At 44.5% G+C, this 20,194-nt stretch overlaps 1 protein-coding gene across 1 annotated transcript in view; it reads right to left on the reverse strand.

Moving 5' to 3' along the window:
- Window positions 1–1,228: 1,228 nt before the first annotated feature.
- LOC109925923 (formin-like protein 3) overlaps window positions 1,229–20,194 on the reverse strand; it is a 28,643-nt gene continuing 9,677 nt past the window's right edge. Inside the window, exons 5-13 of the mRNA XM_048618869.1 lie at window positions 17,646–17,798; window positions 9,825–9,933; window positions 9,548–9,624; window positions 8,572–8,665; window positions 6,699–6,773; window positions 5,383–5,493; window positions 3,546–3,695; window positions 2,648–2,749; window positions 1,229–1,513 (exon numbers count right to left, since the gene is read on the reverse strand). Coding sequence (XP_048474826.1) covers window positions 1,229–1,513; window positions 2,648–2,749; window positions 3,546–3,695; window positions 5,383–5,493; window positions 6,699–6,773; window positions 8,572–8,665; window positions 9,548–9,624; window positions 9,825–9,933; window positions 17,646–17,798 — 1,156 coding nt within the window. The remainder of the gene's footprint in view (window positions 1,514–2,647; window positions 2,750–3,545; window positions 3,696–5,382; window positions 5,494–6,698; window positions 6,774–8,571; window positions 8,666–9,547; window positions 9,625–9,824; window positions 9,934–17,645; window positions 17,799–20,194) is intronic.

Raw genomic sequence — 20,194 nt, forward strand, 5'->3', positions numbered from 1 at the left:
TTAATTCTTTGCGGGCCATTTCCAACTCCTCATCTGCACTAAAAGGTGTATTCAGTCATAATTTCATTTCATTTCCTCTGGTGAAATTCAGTACGGCTGTTTTATTAATTAAGGAGCTAGCTTAGGCACCTTTTTTTTCCTCCGAGTTCCACTTGCAAAACACCGAGTAGCGCCTGGGAGTTCTTCAAAATTTGCTGATGTCTGATCTCATTGCAACCATGCGCGGAGTGAGGCAGAGGCAAGGGACCCTCACTTCCTCCACACCAGCAGGAGCAGTGTTAACACACAAGGCCCACAGCTCCCACATTTCAAAATTAACTTCAGCCTGATTGCAGGGCTTTTTCAAAAACAAAAAACAAAAAAAATCAACCTCACCTCAGCACCAACTGCATTCTTTTGGAAAGAGCCGAGAAGGATTACGTGGCATTTGGAAGGAATGTTAGTCAAGAAGACAGACTAAAAGGAACCTTGTTCTGGTTTCCTCTAAAACGGGGCAAGGATTCAAGATAACCTGGCTGAATTTGTCAAGACTGTGCAATGAATGGACAGGATTGATCCTGACAATGTGTTCGCTGTGGTAGATGTGGCAACTCCCAAAGGATTGATAAAATAGCGATGGAACAAGGAAGGAAATCCAGTGGTACCTGCATACACAGTGGGAAACTAAAGTATTAAATCACCGGGGAACTTAACCAGGACAATATAAATGAGCACAAGCAGCAACTAGACATCTTTGTAGGGAAAGCAGGGATGGCAGGATATGTTGATTCCAGGAACTGGACTGGTTCAACATTTCACTTTACTTCCGCTGATGTGTTTACACGTGTTTCTAACAGATCTGAGAAGGGATGTTAGCTGCTTTTGGCCAATTGAGCCCATCATTTGACACTTTGGTTCTCTTTTGAAAACTGACTCATTTTACACACAGGTACAGAGTCTCAAATCGGAACAACCTGGGTTGTCCGAAGGCTAGATATTTTTACAAGATGCCAAGCAATGGCTTTATTTGTTATTAAATGAGTCAAGTAACTTACTGAGACAACTTGACAGGCATTAGTGTGCTGCACTAGTTATCTGCCAGTCTATTTCCATGTTCTGATGGGCCTAAGCAACCCTTGATCCAAGGAGAGGCAAAGGCACATTCACCTTCCTTGCTTTGGAGAACATCTTGGACCTTTGCTACGCCAACCCAACTATTTCTGGGGAACCCCCTCCTGTCAACCCATTGTCATGTAATAGTGTGGTGCGTAGCTTTACCTGGCAACGGTGGAGCGAGTGGTGGAGGAGGAGGAGTTGGTGGTGCTGGTATTGAAGGAACGCTTTGGATTAGATCCGAACGCAGGGAAGATCGAGATAACATGGAAGGATCTCCATCGGGACAATCACCAATAGAGCTGTGTCGCAGATCCGTCAACTGTTTCTCCAGTTGAAACTGCCGCTGTAAAGCCTCCTCTTTCTCCTTTATCATCTTCCGCAATGTATGCACCTGGCTGCTGGCATCCTTGTACGTCTCCTGTAAGGGCACAAACGGTTGGCAAGGTGGCACGGCTTGCTATCAAACTATGCTTGCTGTCAAGTTGCACCGCTCTCCAACAAGCTTAACTGGTTTAAATGGACAAGGGGCAGGCCACTGCATGCATGCCCTCTAACCTGGCGTGCAGGACGGTCCAAGCCTCTTGATTCAAGGGCAAAGAGGGATAAGCAATAAAAGCCAGCCTTGCCTGGTCTTTCACAATCACACTTTCAAAGTCATACTGCTTAGTGTGTCCAGCCTGGCTTCGAACAAACAGCAAACAGGAAGCAAAAAGCACTGTATTTGGATGCAGTAGCATTCTCATCTGTGACTCCGCACAAGGAATTGTAGCCCATTAAAAAAAAAATCCATATTCAACGGATTCAGAGTACAACAGAAAATTGTGTCAAAGTTAGTCAAGCAAAATGGTCTTGTTTCAGTGCCCAGATTTTCCCACAATGGTCTATGGTGCACTGACAGCAAAGCAATGCATGTAAAGCTGAAGTGAAAACTATGGAGTTAAGTGACTTATGCCACCATGGGAGGTGACTTCACAGTGGTAATGCCACTAGACTAGTAATCCAGTGACCCAGACTAATGCTCTGGAGGGGGTGGGTTCAAACCCTATTATGGCAGATGGTGGAATTTAAATTCAAATAACAAATCTGGATTATAAAACTAGTCTCAATAATGGGTGCCATGACAATTATCATTCGTTGTCAAAAATCCATTTATCCACTCGGGAGGGAAATCTGCCATCCTTACCCAGTCTGACCTAGACGTGATCCAGACCCACAGCAATGTGGTTGACTTGTAACCACCCTGTGAAATGGCCGAGCAAGCCACTCGGTTCTAGGGCGAGAAGGGATAAGCAACAAAAGTGACCTTGCCTGCATCACCCATGTCCCATTAAAGAATACTGAACTAAATTAGGCCTCTCCATATTTCCCTGGGATTGTTTGCAATCCCTCGATCTTCCTCACTGGAAACATTTAGGTGGCAATTTTCATTGCTTTGTCTCTCCTTATAGTGGACAGCACTGTCACTACCCTGTACAACTTACTTTCTTTTTAAATAACAAGGAGACTTCAGGAGACAGTTGACACTGCGCTCCTCCCAGCCTGAAGGCCTTACCTTTATCATTTCCAGTTCATTATCCCGATGCAGTAGCTGCTTTTCCAGTTCTGCTACCCTCATCATATTTTCATTCTCCAGCTCCTGAAGCCTCTCAGATAACTGCGGTGAGGGGGTGTGGGAATAAGGAAGGAGAGGGGGACAGGTTTCAGTTTGAATCTTTGGGACCAAAGCATTACTCTCTTCCCAGGCCCCCTCCCATGTCTGAATTACAGATCCCAGTTTGTCCTCAAGCCATCCGGCCTCAAAACCTAAACCCAACAGGACACGCACTTCTTAACAGCCACTTTGAATCCAGATAAGATGTTACAGATTCAAACGACATGTGAAGAGTGTAGGTGTACGAGTGGACTGCAGACTACCCAACACTAATATCCCAAAGATAGGAAAAAAAATCCTCATCCTTCAACTGGATACAAAACTGTTTTTATCCACCATATTGGATATGCTGTGAGCCAGTGAGATTTTTGGTAGTGAGAAATAGTTTAAACAAAAGGACCTATGTCCCAATATAAATCATGACAGCTAATGGTGTCAGGTTCCCCCCCAACCCCTTCACAAACCAAAGCCCACCTGAAGACCAAGTATGAAAGACACTCAGTAGGGGTACTTGTGGTGCTGTGGTAGTGTCCTTGCCTCTGAGCCAGGAGGCCCAGGTTCAAGTGCCACCTGCTCCAGAGGTGTGTAATACCATCTCTGACCAGGTTGTTTAGAAAACATCTCTAAAAGACCCTCAATTTAATCACATGCAGACCCCTGGTGGTACCCCCCCTCCAACTCCAATACTGCAACAGGGCAGTAATGTGTTCAGCTCCTGATGATACACTTTGCCATTACGGGTCACCAGCCTGCCGTGTGAAAGGAAGAGAAGCCCCATTTCACCAGCTGTGTTACTCACATGCGACATGTGCTCTTCCAGTTCGTCCACTTTCTCCAAGGCCGCATTCTTAGTCTCTGCGTCCTCGAGCAAGCCTCCCACGTCGAATACATTGTCCAGGTAGGCCTGGATCTGAACTTGGAGTTTGTCACTTTCCGTGTGCTTAGATTTCTGAAGAGAAAATAAATTATTGCAGCCATTATTGGGGAAGGAAGATATAAAGACAGGATTTTGTTGTCCAATTGCCTGGCTTCAAAATCACACTGTGCGTTCACGTACAAGAAAGGAAAATAGGGGTGATAGGGCTGCCGCCCTGACTCTGAAGCCTCTGGAATGCCAACTAATGACACTGGCAATATACTGCACAGATTGAAATGCCTTGGAAGGTGTAATTGCATTGGGCAATTAAGATGTTATTCGCTCACGCAACTGGAGTAGATTCTGGGCTCTTACCTAGGTGCTTGCCAATTCCTTAATTATGACTCCAAATCCCTGCTCTTTATCATTGTGACTTGGACTGCTCAGTGCATCAACCATGCCTGTAGCAAATTGCTCTTCCCTCCGAAGAGGACCCTATAGATATCCTGGGCTAAACTCAGTCACATCTTTCATATTTAACTGTGTGCCTTTCTATTACAAAGGCAGGTTGCAGAAAAGTAAGGGACAATTCACAGAATCCCTACAGCATGGAAAGAGGTCATTCAGCCCACTGTCTCCGCACCGACCCTCCAAAGAACATCCTAACACCCGCTTACTCTATCCCTGCATTTCCAATGGTTAACCCACCTAGCCTATACTTCCCTAGACACTACAGAGCAATTTAGCATGGCCAATCCACCCTCGCTTACACATCTTTGGACCGTGGGAGGAAACCAGAGCACCCAGAGGAAACCCACACAGACACAGGGAGACATACAAACTCCACACAGTCACCCGAGGCTAGAATTGAACCTAGGTTCCTGGTGCTGTGAGGCAGCAGTGCTAACCACTGAGCCACCGTGCCACTCCATTCTCTTTTTGTCTGTGCACTCACTGCACAGCCTTCAGGTCAGCTTTTTCTGATCCCTACCAAAGCATTCAGACAGGTCCAAGAGCATTTTCAAAGCAATTATGCTCAACAATGGGAACATAGAACTGAGAAGCAGCAGTGGGCTTTTTGAGCCTGTTTCCCCTTTCATTAGGATCATAACTGACTTAGTTGTGGTCTCACCTCACGTTGCTGTCTGCGGCCCCTGTAGAATACTAAGGGGCAGTGCTATGTGTCGGCATCAAGTGAGTGAGTGAGCCATACAACTATGACAATCAACTCTAGCTGACACACCAGTACTCGCAGTGTTTGGATATGTGGCTTTAGGCTACAAAGGGTCACTGTAAGTTCAAGGTCTATTTTCACAGTGTACTGAAGCAGTGTGGAAATGTTTGGGACTAGCAATCCAGAGGCTCAGAGAGACTAGTTCAAATTCTGCCATAGCAACTGGACTAATTTAACTTGAATGAATCAATAAATCTGAAATAAAGTGCACATTAATGAAAATCATGACAGTCATTAAAAAAAATCTGGTTAATTAATGTCCTTCAGGGAAGGAAATCTGCCGTCCTCACCTGGTCTGGCCTATGTGTAACTCCAGGATGACAGCAATGCAGTTGACTCTTAACTGCCCTCTGAGCAATAAATGTGACACTTGCATCCCAAAAACAAAAAATTTAAAAAAGAACTTTAGATGTGCAAGGGGGCTTTTAGTCGAATGTAGAATCTCTGCACTCAGGTGGGGAAAAATGAGAACTGAACAGGGTACACTGTAGGCAGGATTGTCAAAGACTGTGTACCATGAACACAAATGGCAATTTTCACACCCACCTCCAGGAATTCGTCAAGGCCCAGCTTGGTGAACTCAAACTGCAAGTGGACCCGGAAGTTCATGTCCTCCACTGAATGCACCACGATGTTGATGAACTGCATGCACGCCACCTATCAGCAAGCAAGGGCAAAGAGAAGACTTTTAGAGACCTCCTCCAAGGTCTAATTCATACAGTCATACAGCTATACAGCACAGAAACAGACCCTTTGGTCCAACTCATCCGTGCTGACCAGATATCCTAAATTATTCCAATCCCATTTGCCAGCGTTTGGCCCATATCCCTCTAAACCCTTCCTATTCATATACCCATCCAGATGCCTTTTAAATGTTGTCATTGTACCAGCCTCCACCACTTCTTCTGGCAGCTCATTCCATACACGCCCCACCCTCTGTGTGAAAAAGTTGCCCCTCAGATCCCTTTTAAATCTTTCTCTTCTCACCTTAAACCAACGCCCTTTAATTTTGGACTCCCCCAACCCTGGGGAACAGACTATGAGTATTCAGGATTTTATAACCCTCAGCCTCCGACACTCCACAGAAAACAGTCCCAGCCTATTCAGCCTCCAACCCCGGCAACATGCTTGTAAATCTTTTCTGAACCCTTTTAAGTTTCACAACATCTTTCCTGTAGCAGGGAGAGCAGAATTGAACGCAGTATTCCTAAAGTGGCCTAACCAATGTCCTGTACAGCCACAACATGACCTCCCAACTCCTATTCTCAACAAAATAAACAGCAGTCATGATGAACAACAATGCCTGCCCAAAAAGGTGGTGGAAGCATATTCAACAGCATCACACAATGGGGAATTGGATAAACACTTCAACGGGAAACATTTGCAAGGCTCTAGGGTAGGTGTGAATGAGTAATTGGAGAGCTCAGGAAACAAGCTCGCACAGCTGTTCTGGGCTAAATGGCCTCCTTCAATGCTGCAACATTTTATGATTCAATGCAGTGTTGTAAATTGGAAGTGCATGGCTCTTTTTTTTGAAAAAAAATGGTGAGAAATGAAAGGGTTGGTTTCATGTAGCATGTTACACACTAGTCAACACATTCATACAACACATAAACCTGCCGTGTTATTGATAAGGCACAAACCCACTGAGCTAAGCAAGTTAGGAATATTGATGAGAGCCAGCACAGTCAGCGCAGGGCAATTGCATCCACCCACGCTGTCAACACAGCCTCATGCCAGCGGTAAATGTGGAGTGGCCGCAGCATCATTGCCAGCCCACACTCCTTTTGCGAGACAGCCCACATGGGCTCCACCACAGCCTTGCACTCGTTCCCTTTGGACCCTGAGGAACTGGCGCTTACCATGAAATCAATGTTGCTGTCTTCATTGCGAAAATATTCCATCAGGTTTTCAAAGCGATGCTTTTCTTTGCACACCTTAAAAAAAAAGTTACCCCATTTATTACTTTTTACAAGAAAGTAAAACACTCTTATGGACTCCATCTTAGCAGCAGTCTGGGCAGGGGCCAACAAATTAATACCTGACTTGTGGAAGGCAAAGCAATAATAGCAGTCCAATTACGATATGGCTGAGGAGCTTCAAACAAAGCAATAAAACTAAGCTGTCGAGTTCTCTTCCTTCTGAACACAGAGGTAATGATCTTCAGTGCTCAGTAAACCTTTATTACACCATATGGGCTTAACCCCCTCTGTTCCCTGATGTGATATTCACATCTTCCCCTCTTACAGGGAAATCTCAACTGGTGGCCAACAGTATTCACGGTGCCAGCAGTGTGTACCACCAATAAGATTCCCTTCATCAACTTATCAAGACTCTGTAGACAGCACCTTCCAAAGCAATGACTACTTCCATCCAGAAGGACAAGGGCAGCAGATACGTGGGAACACCACCACCTGCAAGTTCCCTCCAAGCCACTCACCATCCTAAATTGGAAATATATCATCATTCCTTCAGTGTCGCTGGGTCAAAATCCTGGAATTCCCTCTCTGAGGGCATTGTGGGTCTACCTACAGCACAAAGACTGCAACGGTTCAAGAAGGCAGCTCACCCCCATCTTCTCAAGGGGCAACTAGGAATGGACAATAAATGCTGGCCAGTCAGCGATGCCCACATGCTGTGAATGATTCTAAAAATATATAGCCAACTCTCACAGACTATCATTGCGAGTTACACACTTGCATGGGCCTTTCTTCAAGGTTAGCGAAGTCCATTGCTATAATTGAGAGCAGTTTTGGTGTCCTTACAGAAAGGAGGACACATTTATCATGGGGGGAGTGCAACAAATATTCACCAGACTGGTCCCTGGGGAGGCTGTATTGAAGAAACTGGGCCTGTATTTTCTTGCATTTAGAAGAATTGGAGGTGACCTCACTGACGTTCACAAATTTTTTACGTTGTTGGTGCCTGTGAATTATTTTTTGGCCGGGGCAGGGAGGTGCGGTGATGCTGTGGAGACAAACCAGGGACGAATGTCAGAATAAGGACAGGATATTTTGGACAGCGATAGGGAGGTATTTCTTCATTCATGGGTGGAGGTGGTAAATCCTTGGAATTCTCTTTTCCAGAGGGCTGTGGGAGCACAGTCTTTGAGTGTATTCAAGACTGAGATCAAGAGATTTCTAGATATTAAAGCTAACAAGGGATATGGGATTAGTGGGAAAATGGCACCAAGATAGACAATCAGCTATGATCGAGTTGAATGGTGGAACATACTTACAGGGCCGAATGGCCTCTCCTTTTCCCATGTTCTCAGTGTGATACAAAAACAGATGCACATGCACCAGATTCCAATACTCAGAAATCCAGCAAAATTATTCATACCAGAGAGCTATTGTCACTGGGTGCCAATCCCACAATGTGGAAGGGTGACGTTTGCCCAGATTTAAACAGGAATTCACTCCTAATGAAGTAAGAACAGGCTTCCTACATCACACAGTCAGCCACTGTAACTGAAGACAGCAGGGCAGCGGCAGAACTTTGGATAAATGTGGGTGATCTCTGACAAGGGGATTTCAGCAACACCACTGGTGGGCAGCAGCCATGAACAAAGACCCAAGTCACGAGAGCCCACCCTCTCTTTGGAAGTCAGCGGTTGCAATGATGTTAAAGAACAAAGATAGCTCTCTTTCGCCACAAACACACACATATAGAAGAGTCACCAGCAGGATGCTGAATGATCCATATAGTCTGAACTGAACCGAAAAGCTCTGCTACCTCTTTGAAGTGGTCGAATGCAGACAGGATGATTTCATGTCCTCCTCTCACAAGACACACTGCTGCTAAGAGCTCCAATACCAAGGCTTTGGTTCTGCAAAATAAACAGGACAGTGACTCACCATTGGTGATGGAGGAATTGCCATATGAAAGCAAAAGACCAGGATCCATCTATTCCACCTTCTAGCTATTTCTAATCCACCTGTTCAGATGTGTTGAGCCTCATGGCTCAGAAAAACACGATTAATTTCGTATACCTTGACTAACTGGCCAACGTTGCAGACATGCTTTGTCAGCCCGTTTTAGGCAAGTTACATGCCTGGAGCCACTCTCATGATACAGGCCTGGGGCCGAGTCAGTTGCAGGAACTGTTGGAAGGTAACTCAGACAGTATCTAAAAAATGTTTTCTGATTTATAGCTACAGGCAGAATCAAGACAGAAGCTTTTCCCTGTTTGAAAGAAAGATTATCTTTTGCAATGATGGGGTGTGCTGAGGTCAGGCTTCTGAATATTCGCCAACAACTAGAGACTTCACTTCCCATCATTGTCCACATCAGAACTTGATGACCAGGGATAATTGGAACATTACTGCCAGGCTTGTCCCATCAGCAGCCCAAGGTTCTCTTCATGACTAACAAATCGTGACATTTTGATGATTCAACAGGAAATGCCACAGTGCAGACTGGTTGAAGTCAGCATGCCCCTCGTTCCGCCAAGGGTGCCAGTGGGCACTGGCACTGATCTTTGAACAAATCAGCCATCCACTAGGCTGCCAACATCCAGTCATGATCTAACTGGATGGTTGAGTTGTGTGAATGGCCTCCTGCTGTTCCTACAACCCATTGCCTTACACCCAGCACCTTTCAAGGAGACAGACAAGTGGCAAAAGCTTTGACAAATTTGTTTGAGGCATAACGTATTGACTCACATTGACTTTAGGGAAATAAGCAGGACAATAAGATGTTGGCTTCTTACCTGGGATTCTTGTTGTTCAAGCTAAGTGCGATTTCATTCACAGCATGTGGGTGGGACATGACCAAGTTGAAGCCATACTGAAAAAGAAACAGGAGAAACAGAAGGGAGGGGTCATCAGCACATCTTTAATTAAAGCAGATCACAGAAAGTCAGTGAACCCTGTTGTCTCAATGGATTTGAGTGAGCTGAATGACCCATGCATCTGTCACCACAATATCAAGCGTAGATGGGGAACATGCTGTTTTGAAGTTGCTGGATGGAGGGGCACTTGCCATACCTGGTAGTTCATGACTGCCCGTAAGCACATGATGCAGACATGGACATCATCCTTTTGGCTCACGAGTCGGGAGTTCTTCAGGAGTTTCCTGTCAGGCAAAGTGTTGTAGCTGTGGAAGAAATTCAGCATTACTACAATCATCATAGGACAGGCCACATACCCACCATAACAGAGCTGTCAGTCCCAAGGTTGGTGATCGAGGAACTGATGCCCATTCCTCTGGTATCCCAGCTGGCTGGAGAAGCTGTAGTAAAGGTGTCCTCGCTTCTCTTTAAAAATAGATTGTCAACACTTGGCATCAAGGCCAACGCATGGCCACTTGGATAAGGCAAGCAATTAAAATGTTGCAGTTATGTAGCACCTTCAAGATTTTACAATGTGCCAAGACACCTCTTGGGAGTGTTACCAAATAGAACTTGGCATCAAGTCACACAAGGAAAATATGAGTAAAGATGACCAAGATCTTAGTCAAAGTGTTTCACAGGAGGAAGGAGAGGTAGTGAGGTGGAGATGTTTAGGGAGGAAATTCCAGAGCTTAGAGGAGCAAGACAGTTGAAGATACAGCCACCACATCAGATATTAAGGAGGACACCATAGCCCACAGGAGGAGGAGGAGAAAGTTGGAACAGTGAGTTTTAAACACATCCCTCATCATTCTCAAATCACAAGGGCAGCAGGAAGAGTACAGCAGCCCATATGCTTATACAATACAAGATTCATTCCTTTAACATAAATATGCACTTTGTGAGTGCAGAAGGAGAGCGTCTATTGAACTCGGGTTGAAGATCTCTTAAAAGCAGAAATTTAGCTGAACCAGTTTGGAGGTGAATCAAACCAAGCAGTCAATAGGATTAGTTGAACCTCAAACTAATTTAGTACGAATTGTCTCAATTATTACACAGCTGATAGGCTTTAGTACAACTTCAGGCTCCATTTGATATGGGAAGAAGAAGTCAGCATTCTATGTTTCTGCATTCTAAAACTCTTGCCTTGTAAATCTGAAGCACAAAATGAAACGGAGGCGTGATCTTGAACTGGTGACGAACAAAGCTTCTTAGAAAAGAAATGCAACAATCTGAGAGCCACAGAATGAGCCTTTTACTGTTCACCGGGGTTTTGTGGTTTTCTTATCAGGGACAGGTATGTGTGTTGCAGAAGGAAATGGAAATACTCAAACATAAGGGCTTAAAAGTCACAACAGAAGCCTGAAAATGTTTTTTCAAAAATATTCTCTCATGGGACGTGGGCTGGCCAACATTTATTGCCTGTCCCTCCAGTCTCTCACCATTTCAGAATAGTCTGCTTTTTTTATATTCCATACCAAAAATTGAATTGCTTTCCACTTGATCACATTGTATTCCAAATTTTCTTCCTTTTCTTTCCCTTAGCACCTAACCTGTCTATATCCTGTTAAGCCTCTTTGGGTTCACTTACTTTTAACTTGTAACATCAGCATAGCTGGTTGTCTGCAGTGCCATGATCTCGGTGTTCAATATAGACTACAAAGAGCCAAACTTGTACTGATCCTTGGGTACCACGATATTAGGTACACAGCCTGCAGTTTGTCATGGCCTGTTCTACCTACTCGCTGTTTTTTGGTCCATTAACCAATCAGCAATTAACCAATCAACCTCTTGTATTGCTCCTCGTCGACTAATTTTAAAAATCCAAATACAATGCATCCACCAATGTTTTCAATAAGATGGCACCAGGCTGTTTGGAGAAGAAGTGACAAAAACCCAGCTACAAATTAGAAGAAGGGGACGTTTGTGAGTCTTTGCAAAACCAAGGACTGATAATGTTCTCAGATCATCTGCCTCGGCCTTCTTATTTGGAGAAGGCTCTGTGTTTTGAATTGTCATAAGGCTCTTGAGGCCGAGAGGAAATCTGCTGCACTGGCTCGGCACAGCGTGAAGGATCCCTTCTTACACGTCAGCTTAAACTGACTAAACTAAAATACAAGTCAATCATGGTTAGATCACCCACCAAAAATACATTTCAAAAAAGTCTCCTTTCCTGTACTATTTCAAATGAATGAATTACCAATTGGATCAGACCACACAGCCCCAAGTGCTTAAATGCTTGTTTCTTCAGTAGGGCTAAGTGTTCCACTTGATTACTTAACCTACTTCTGGCCTGTCTTTACAATCGAGAAAATCATTCTGTATCCAGCCCTTTGCTGACTGGTTTTGTTTCCTCTCTCTCCATTCCACAGAAAACCTCACCGACCCGCTTCAGCAAAGGTGACTTCTGGTCTTGGGGGCGGGGTGGGGTGCACAAACAAGGCCAGCATCCCTAATTGCCCTCAAGAAGTTAGTGACGGCATGCTTTCTTCTCAAATCCCTGCAGTCCTCACAACACAAGAAATCCTAGCAGCAGGCCTCACAGCCTCTCAAGCCTGCTTTGCTGTTTGAGAAGAACGTGATCAGTTTGATGGTGTGGCCTCTGGTTCGAGCTGTCTGCACTGCTGCGAATCTGGGATTGATCGGTCGATGCGGATCCTCTGCTGTGCCCTCCTGGGTTAGGCTGCCATGGGGCCACTGCAGAGACTGCACTGCCTTCACTTTTCAGTCTGGTGCCTCAGGTCCCTGTCTTATCCAGAATGACCGTCACTCATGCATTCCAACAAACCCTTTGACTTACACACTGTTCTACATTGTACTGAACTCTGGACGCCAACATTTCCATCCTCTTTTCTCAGAGTCTTGGTAGGATATGACTGCTGATCGTCATGTTACAACATGGCGTTGGATATGAATTCAGGTTATACTGCAGTCTCAGCACCATTATCCCACTGTTCCTCCTATTGTATCTTGAGAACCTGTCCATCTCTGCTTTGAATATGTTCAAAGACCCAACCTCCCCTGTTCTCTGTGCAAGAGAATTTAAAAGATGAACGAGCCTCAAAGAAGAAATTCCTGCTCATCTCTACCTTAACTGAGAGACCCCTTATTCTGAAACTGTGCCCCCTGGTTTTAGGTTCCCTTAGAAGGAGAAACATCCCCTCAGCATCTACCTTGTCAACACCCCTCAGAATCTTAATGATCGCTTCTCAACCTTCTAAACAGCCATGCGGCACGGGTAACTTTCACAGTAAAGTAACAGCGCTACATGGCCAAGTCAGGACATTATTGTCATGCACCAACTCTCCCTTGTCCACCCTAAGTGGCAAAGGTCACAGGTCTGGGAAGCATGTCAATAATGACAGCCTGGAATTGGAGCCCTGTAGTTGCTGGGGTCTATTTTAATGTGTTCCTTATTGAAAACACTTCCATTCATTGCTCTATCTAGCAAAAACATTCCAAAGTAGTTAATAACATTTGACAGCACTTGGTGTCCCCACAAGGCCATAAAGTTGTGCATGGCTACAGTGGAGGATATTAAAATAAGAAGACACACAGTGGAGAAACAAGACCAGAGCATTGGCCATGTGATCGGGGGAGGGGAGAGAAGAACCACCCATGGTCTGTCAGTTGGTAGGCAGTGTTCGAACCCAGCAATGCCCTCCCACCTGTAAGATGCTCTGTGGGTATAGCGTGACCAAATGTTGGAAGAACCCCCGATGTAAAGAACAGGAAATGAAAATCTGTGATACGTAAACCAGATGGCTCATAAATAATTCCCTGGTTGGCAGAATCATTTAGTATCACAATCTCAAAAACCAAAGATACAAATGTAAATTTCACAACGACCCCCCTGGAACTGACCACTTTTTACCAAACAGTGGTTCACTTGGTGGTTCTCAGGAGGAAGTGCAATTCCTCAATTTGAAGGAAAACGGTCATTAAAGCGGAAATGACTCAAAACACTGACTTTGAATGGGCTGGACAGTGGACTCTCTGTACATGATGCTCATGCCTTTGCAGATCAAATCAATGAGGAACTGGTGGCACAGTGGTAATGCCACTCGATGACCGATCTAGGCTATTTTCTGGAGTCGTATGTTCAAACTTACTACAACAGTTGGCAGAATTCACATTCAATTAATAAATCTGGAACTGAAAGCTCGTCTCAGCCAAAAAAAAACTGGTTCACTAATGTTCTTTAGAAAAGAAAATCTGCTGTCCTCAGCCAGTCTGGCCCGCCTGCGACTCCAGGCCCACAGCAATGTGGTTAACTCCCAACAGCCCTCCAAAAGGCTCAAGGGCAACAAAGGATGGGCAACAAATGCTGGCCTTGCCAATGACACCCATATCATGAAAGGAAAGAAACAAAACATGCCAGGGGACAGCAGCATATCACAGAACCCAAGAGGTCTCCATCTGAGCTTGGAATTCCAGCTAGCACACTGAATAGATCTCCAATCATTAATTCAGCCTCATTCTAGAAAGCTGTCTCTGCTGTTTATATTGAAAGAGAGGCAGACCCTTCTTATTTTAAGCCAAGCACAGATCTTTGCTGTAATTCAGGAAATATATATAAATGCACATAGTCACAAACTACCTAGGTGTCAGATAATGGGCAGGTCTGTAATGGATTTATCAGGATCTCTGGTTCACTCCAGTGGGACCCGGTTGCCACTTCAACTTGACCTCCACAAACAGGTGGCCATCAATAGGATTTAAGGACCCAAGAGAGAGCTGGAGGTGGGCAGACAGGGCAGTCAGGCTGACAGCAGGAGCCCTACGCTCCAACGAATGATTCATGGCACAAGAGGCACTAAAATGGCCAAGAAAGAAACCCACGGTCAGGGTGTCATTGCTCACATGCTGGGGGCTGGAAGAGAAAGCCTAATGGCTGAGTCAGAACTTTAAATGGAAAGCATTCTGTGAAGAGTCAACTGGTGAGAGCTAGTGGACCCACCCTTACGCTGCTCCTGAGTCTATTTCTTCAATGTCATGTGCATCTGTGTGTTTCTCTTGGAGTGCATGGTCACTGTGAGGATAATCTGGGTTGTTCATCTGAGAGATTTCCTTACCTCTGTTCAGTACCTCCCACCCCCTGCCTCGTTTCCCTTCCAAGAGAACCCAGGATCAGTTAATGTCCCCCCTCCTCTGTGTTGCAATACATTGATGCAATAAAAAGCCACGTCACAAAGGAAGAGTGGAATTAGCGTGACCACAAAACCACCATGGCGACGAACCTGCAGGAGAGAGAGTAGGGAGGGAAAGAATCCTACAAATTAAACATAGAAACATTTGGAAATATAGCCAACATGACCCCACAGTCTCAATGTAAGTACGGCACAGCACTAACTGATCCGCTCGCTATATTGTGGGACATCAAATCGGCAAAATGCAGCTCTGGCACAGAACATCAGCAGCACAAATAGCAGGCAATAGGCAAGTTATCAGCACATTGTAAAGCCGAGACTCCAGGGATGCAATGGTTTAAGGCAAGGTCACTTTGGTTAGCTTTGTCATGATAAGGTTCAAAAGGTCCCAGCTACTACTCACACCTTCTAAATGCACTGACACGGCATTGTCCCGCTAAAATGATCCGTCAAACTGAAGCAGAATGGGCTTTAACAGGGAACTCGGAGAGTTGGTGAAACCTTTCCACACAAATGCACATACAAAAACATTGGAATGCAGTCCAATTTGTCTTCAGATTTGATGGATCTTAGGTAAACACAGAACATACATATAATCACACACATACAAAAATATACATTAAAACTAGTTTTAAAGGAACAATGCTACATTCAGTGAGCAAACTTTTTTTTGTCATTGAAGATTTTGTTCAATTGCAAGTGCAGATTGTTGGAGAATAGGGAGACAGTTATTCTGCTGTCACTTTGTTAACAACAGCAGGTAGTTCACTAATATCACCTGTACTAGGAGCTCAAATTTAAGCTGATGTCATTGCTTTTGGGAAGAAGGGAATTCATAACAAACAGTGATCGGAATGTGGATAACAATTTCTGTCTTGTGTTCAAGGTTGTCAATTCCGTTGACTGTACTCCACCTGCTACCTGACCTGCCCTCTTTCTCCCACCATCTGATGTCCAACAGACCCATCCTCCCAACACACTGCCTTGATCTGGTGCCTCTACCCTAAACTAACAATGCACAGGCCAGCATTGTTGATCTCTGAGAATCAGAAATAGAGTTAGCAACCCTTCAGGTTTAGTCTGGAGATTCCTTTGCAGTATTACATGGTAGAAAAGTCACAGGGGAGCTCAAAACAACAGTGCTTTTTTTAAAGAAAATGTTTACATGGAATACTTTTGTTCATAAAACATTCACAGACAGGAAAAGGAAGTTGCTCAACTGTTGGCTTTCCAATTGGCTTGTGAAGACTGAGAGTCATGAGGATGGACATTTTGGGCAACCAGTGGTAGAAGTGGGGCAGTTTGAAGTGGTAGATCATGTGATGAGGTTTCCTAAAATACATTCAACCAGGGTTGGCAACTCTCAACAGAAGTCATCATTCACATTCCTGATCACTATCCAATGACTGTTGCTGGAGGGCTGAAGTGCAGCCTGCATTCAAAGAAAAGCAAAACATTCCAGATGCTGGAGATCTGGAAAACGGAATTTGCTGGAGGAACTCAGCAGGTTGGTGGAGAGAGAAAAAAACAGAGTTAACGTTTCAGGTCCAGTATGACTCTTATTCAGAGTTTCTTCAACACTTTCTGTTTTTATTGCAGTCAGCACTGCCTGTGATGATTGCTGTTGTGCGTAAACAGACTATTGACAATCGTGGGCATGTTCACATGTGAAAAATGGCAAGGGTCTTCAGTGATTTTCAATGATTTTTGAACAGTCCCCTCCTTTCGGAGGGGTGGAAAGGGAATTGTGCCCACAAAAACCACCAACCTCGAACTACCTGATGTATATACCGTAGAAAAGGTCAATCTAAATAAAGCTTGTGGAATTCATATATTCAGCACTGTGTCCTTTCATGTTTGAGGGACAGCAGTATTTCTATTTTTCTCTGCAGTTGCATACTTAGTATGTACATTTCACTTTGGTGCAAAGGCCAGAACACTGAAAAAGAAAGCTAGATTTAATTTGGCACACAGTCACTGACAGAATTGCCCCCGACAGAGAATTATGAACATACCCCCACTGAATATACAGCTGCTGCATAAATGCCCACATGTGCTCCAGATGTTCAGCCCAAATCTCTCCCTCATGCCAATCAGGAACAATAAAACCAGGGCCAGGAGAGGACTGGTGAAAGTAACTGAATGAAAGAGAAACCTGGATTCAACTTGTGAAAAGCACATGGAGTTGGGGGCTGTGATTGAGACTAACATCTTGCAGAAGTCGAGGGTGTTAAAAAAGACTGCAGTTTGTGGGTGGTGTGCAAATAGTTGGACTATGTTAAAAAACACATTTCCAACTTTCATGCTCAAGTTTAAGAGAGTGAATTTTTACTTTCCTCCTCTGTTTAAGCCCACCTATTACCACCATCAAAATTCCAAATCCCAGGTCAAATGCACCACAGACGAACGGAATAAAGCTAACGTGGAAACAAACATTACTACCCAGCATCTCCTACTACATCAGCATCCTTTCTGAAGTAAATTGCCAGTTAGGAAGAATGTTATACTGTGGAGCTATGTACTGTGGAGCTGGATAGGAATGGCCCAAAGACATTACACACTGGCTACTTATAGCTAACAGCTTGTCAGTCTGGGCTGGATGTAAACCCAAGTGCCAATAGTGAAAGGCCACAGTATAACCCACAACAGCAGAGAAATATGGCCCATTCTCATTACACACCTCAAGCTAGCTAATAATGCCACCAATAGGAAAACTAACGAACATTCCTCAAAGATATGAGGTCTGGACGGTGTGCACACCTTGGGAGGGGGAAAGTTAGGCACTCATTGCATCCCTGCGTGTCTGTTAGAAGCCGAGCAGTACATACCGTAGGATAGATTGCCTGGCAGAGCGAGAGAGGCTGTTGCTGAAAGCCAGGGGCAGGACATTGCTCTGGTGCAGATCTTCTATAGACCTGCCCCAGGGTTTCGACTTGTCGAGGGCACCATCATCACCATTCTCCACAAGGTCAAAGTCAAACCTAGGTCACAATGGGATAAAAATGTCTTTTGATCACCCCCGTCCACACTGATTGACATGTAGCCCCTTTAAGTACAGAATCGCCATGTGCCTATTTCTGTTTCATTAACGGGAAAAAAAAAGGTATACTACCCTTTAAATGGCCGTCTCGGAATGTTTAAATCAGGATTTAGGAGTTTTGCACAGATTTTTTTGTCCTTGAAGATTTGAACATTGCTTTAAACATCAGGATTTTTCCGCCATCAACTTAATCACACTGTTCCAGTAAGAACAAATTGAACTAGTGAGAAGAATTGATGTGACACAAACAATATTATACACCACTTCTCACCTGCAACGATAGCCCTGTGCAAGAGGAAAAGCACTTAAAGTGCTTGCTCTAGTAAAATCCAGTTCAAAGAAGGTGGCATTTCTGCTCAGTGTGGGTCAATCCCCCCTACCTGTTTGTGCAGAGACTGGTTCTTTCCAGAGCCCGATGGTCATTACCTAGACACAAAAAAAAACCCAAATGCAAAAGAGGAGGGAGGTCCATTGTGGGAAAGCTCAAAAATGTGGAAAGCCGGTGGGTCGATGCCAGTCAGACGCTTGAGACTATTTCAGAAGCACTTCACACTCAAAGCTGGGGTTACTGAAAGCACTGAAAAATGGGGGAAGGGGTCTGTGAAGATGAAATGAAGCATGAAATGCAGAATGCCAAAAGCGTGGAGCTGTAAAACCTGTTAGAAATGTGTTGCTGAGGTCTAGAAAGCCCCTGAGAAAGGAGCACAGGAAAATTCACACAACAGAAGTTTGTAACTGAAGTGTCGATGTTTTTTGCCATTGTGGGATGCTGGGGTGCACACCACAAAGTCTGGGGACAGCCACATGTAGAATTTAACTGCCTGGGTCCATTAAACCCCAGTTCTCTCCAGCTGCTGATGTAAACAGATCTTGGCATTCTGATTTAGGATTCATACACACATGAAGCAATAGTGTTAAGCATTTTCCTAGCTGCCAAGGCCACATGCAGAACAACTGAATCAATATAAAATGTAAACCCTAAAGGAAACGAGTTGCTGGGTTTTGTGGGCGACTTGATCACCCCTTGGTCTCTGGGAATGTCCTGCACTGGACAGGATTAAACAATGACATTGGACCCAGCTGGTCATTACTTAAAAACATAAGAATTAGGAGCAGGAGGAGGCCACTCAGCCCCTTGAGCCTGCTCTGCCATTCAATAAGATCCTGGCTGATCTGATCTCAAACTCAACTCTGCATTCCTGCTTGTCCCCTGTAACCCTGAGGTTCCCGAAAGGTCAAAGATCTGTTTAACTGATCCTTGAATATATTCAATTTCCCAATCTCCCTTTCCTCTCCAACGTAGAGGATTCCAAAGATTTACAACCCTCTGAAAAAAAGAAACTTCTCCTCATATCCATCATAAGTGAGAAATCCCTTATTCTGAAGTCGTGGCCCCTTGTTCCATACTCCCCCATGAGGGGAAACAATCTCTCAGCATCAGGCGCTACCAAGCTTTCACAAGATCACCTCTCACTCTTCTAAACTGCAATGACCATAGACTCAACCTGCTTGAACCTTCCTCGTAAGACAATCCCCACACCAACCCAGTGAACTCTCTCCTCCAATGCAAGTACATTGCTCTTAGAGTAAGATAACTGAAACTGTACACAGTGCTCCAGGTGTGGTCTCACCAACATCTTACAGAGTTGGAGCAAGACCTCCCTACTTTCATATTCCAATCCCATTTGTAATAAAGACCAACACTCCATTAAGTCAAATTCAACTTCTAAAAAACAAATCAAAAAATCTTGCTTAAAAACCACATTGAAAAATTTAATGAATAAACTGGTGGAGTAATGTTGCACCATCCATGAAAAATCTGAGTTGAGGGGAGCCTAATCTGTCCACAGTAATTTTTGCTTGTCCAAATTTCAAGTGGCAACTGCTGGAATATAATCCAGCACCTGCTGAGTGTTAGTTACCAACAAGATGAAATGCAACAGGCAACTGATCCTGCGGATCAATTTAATTAGAATCGGTGATTCTTGTGTGACATACAATCAAGGAGGAGGAGTAGGCCCTTCAGCCCCTCGAGTCTGCTCTGTCATTCAATAAGATTGTGGTTGATCTGATTTTGGCCTCAAATTGACATTGCTGCCTACCCCTAATAACCTTTCACCCCCTTGCTTATCAAGAATCTAGCCACCTCTACCTGAAAAATATTCAGACTCTGCTTCCAATGCCTTTTGAGGAAGAGAGTGTTCAAAAGACTCAGAAAAAGTTTCACCTTATCTGTTTTAAGTGGGCGACCTCTTGCTTTTAAACAGTGAACCCTAGTTCTAGATTCTCGCACAAGAGGACACATCTTTTCCACAGCCACCATGTCAAGACCCCTCG

The sequence above is a fragment of the Rhincodon typus genome, chromosome 41 (assembly GCF_021869965.1).
Source record: "Rhincodon typus isolate 14 chromosome 41, sRhiTyp1.1, whole genome shotgun sequence".
Taxonomy (NCBI): domain Eukaryota; kingdom Metazoa; phylum Chordata; class Chondrichthyes; order Orectolobiformes; family Rhincodontidae; genus Rhincodon; species Rhincodon typus.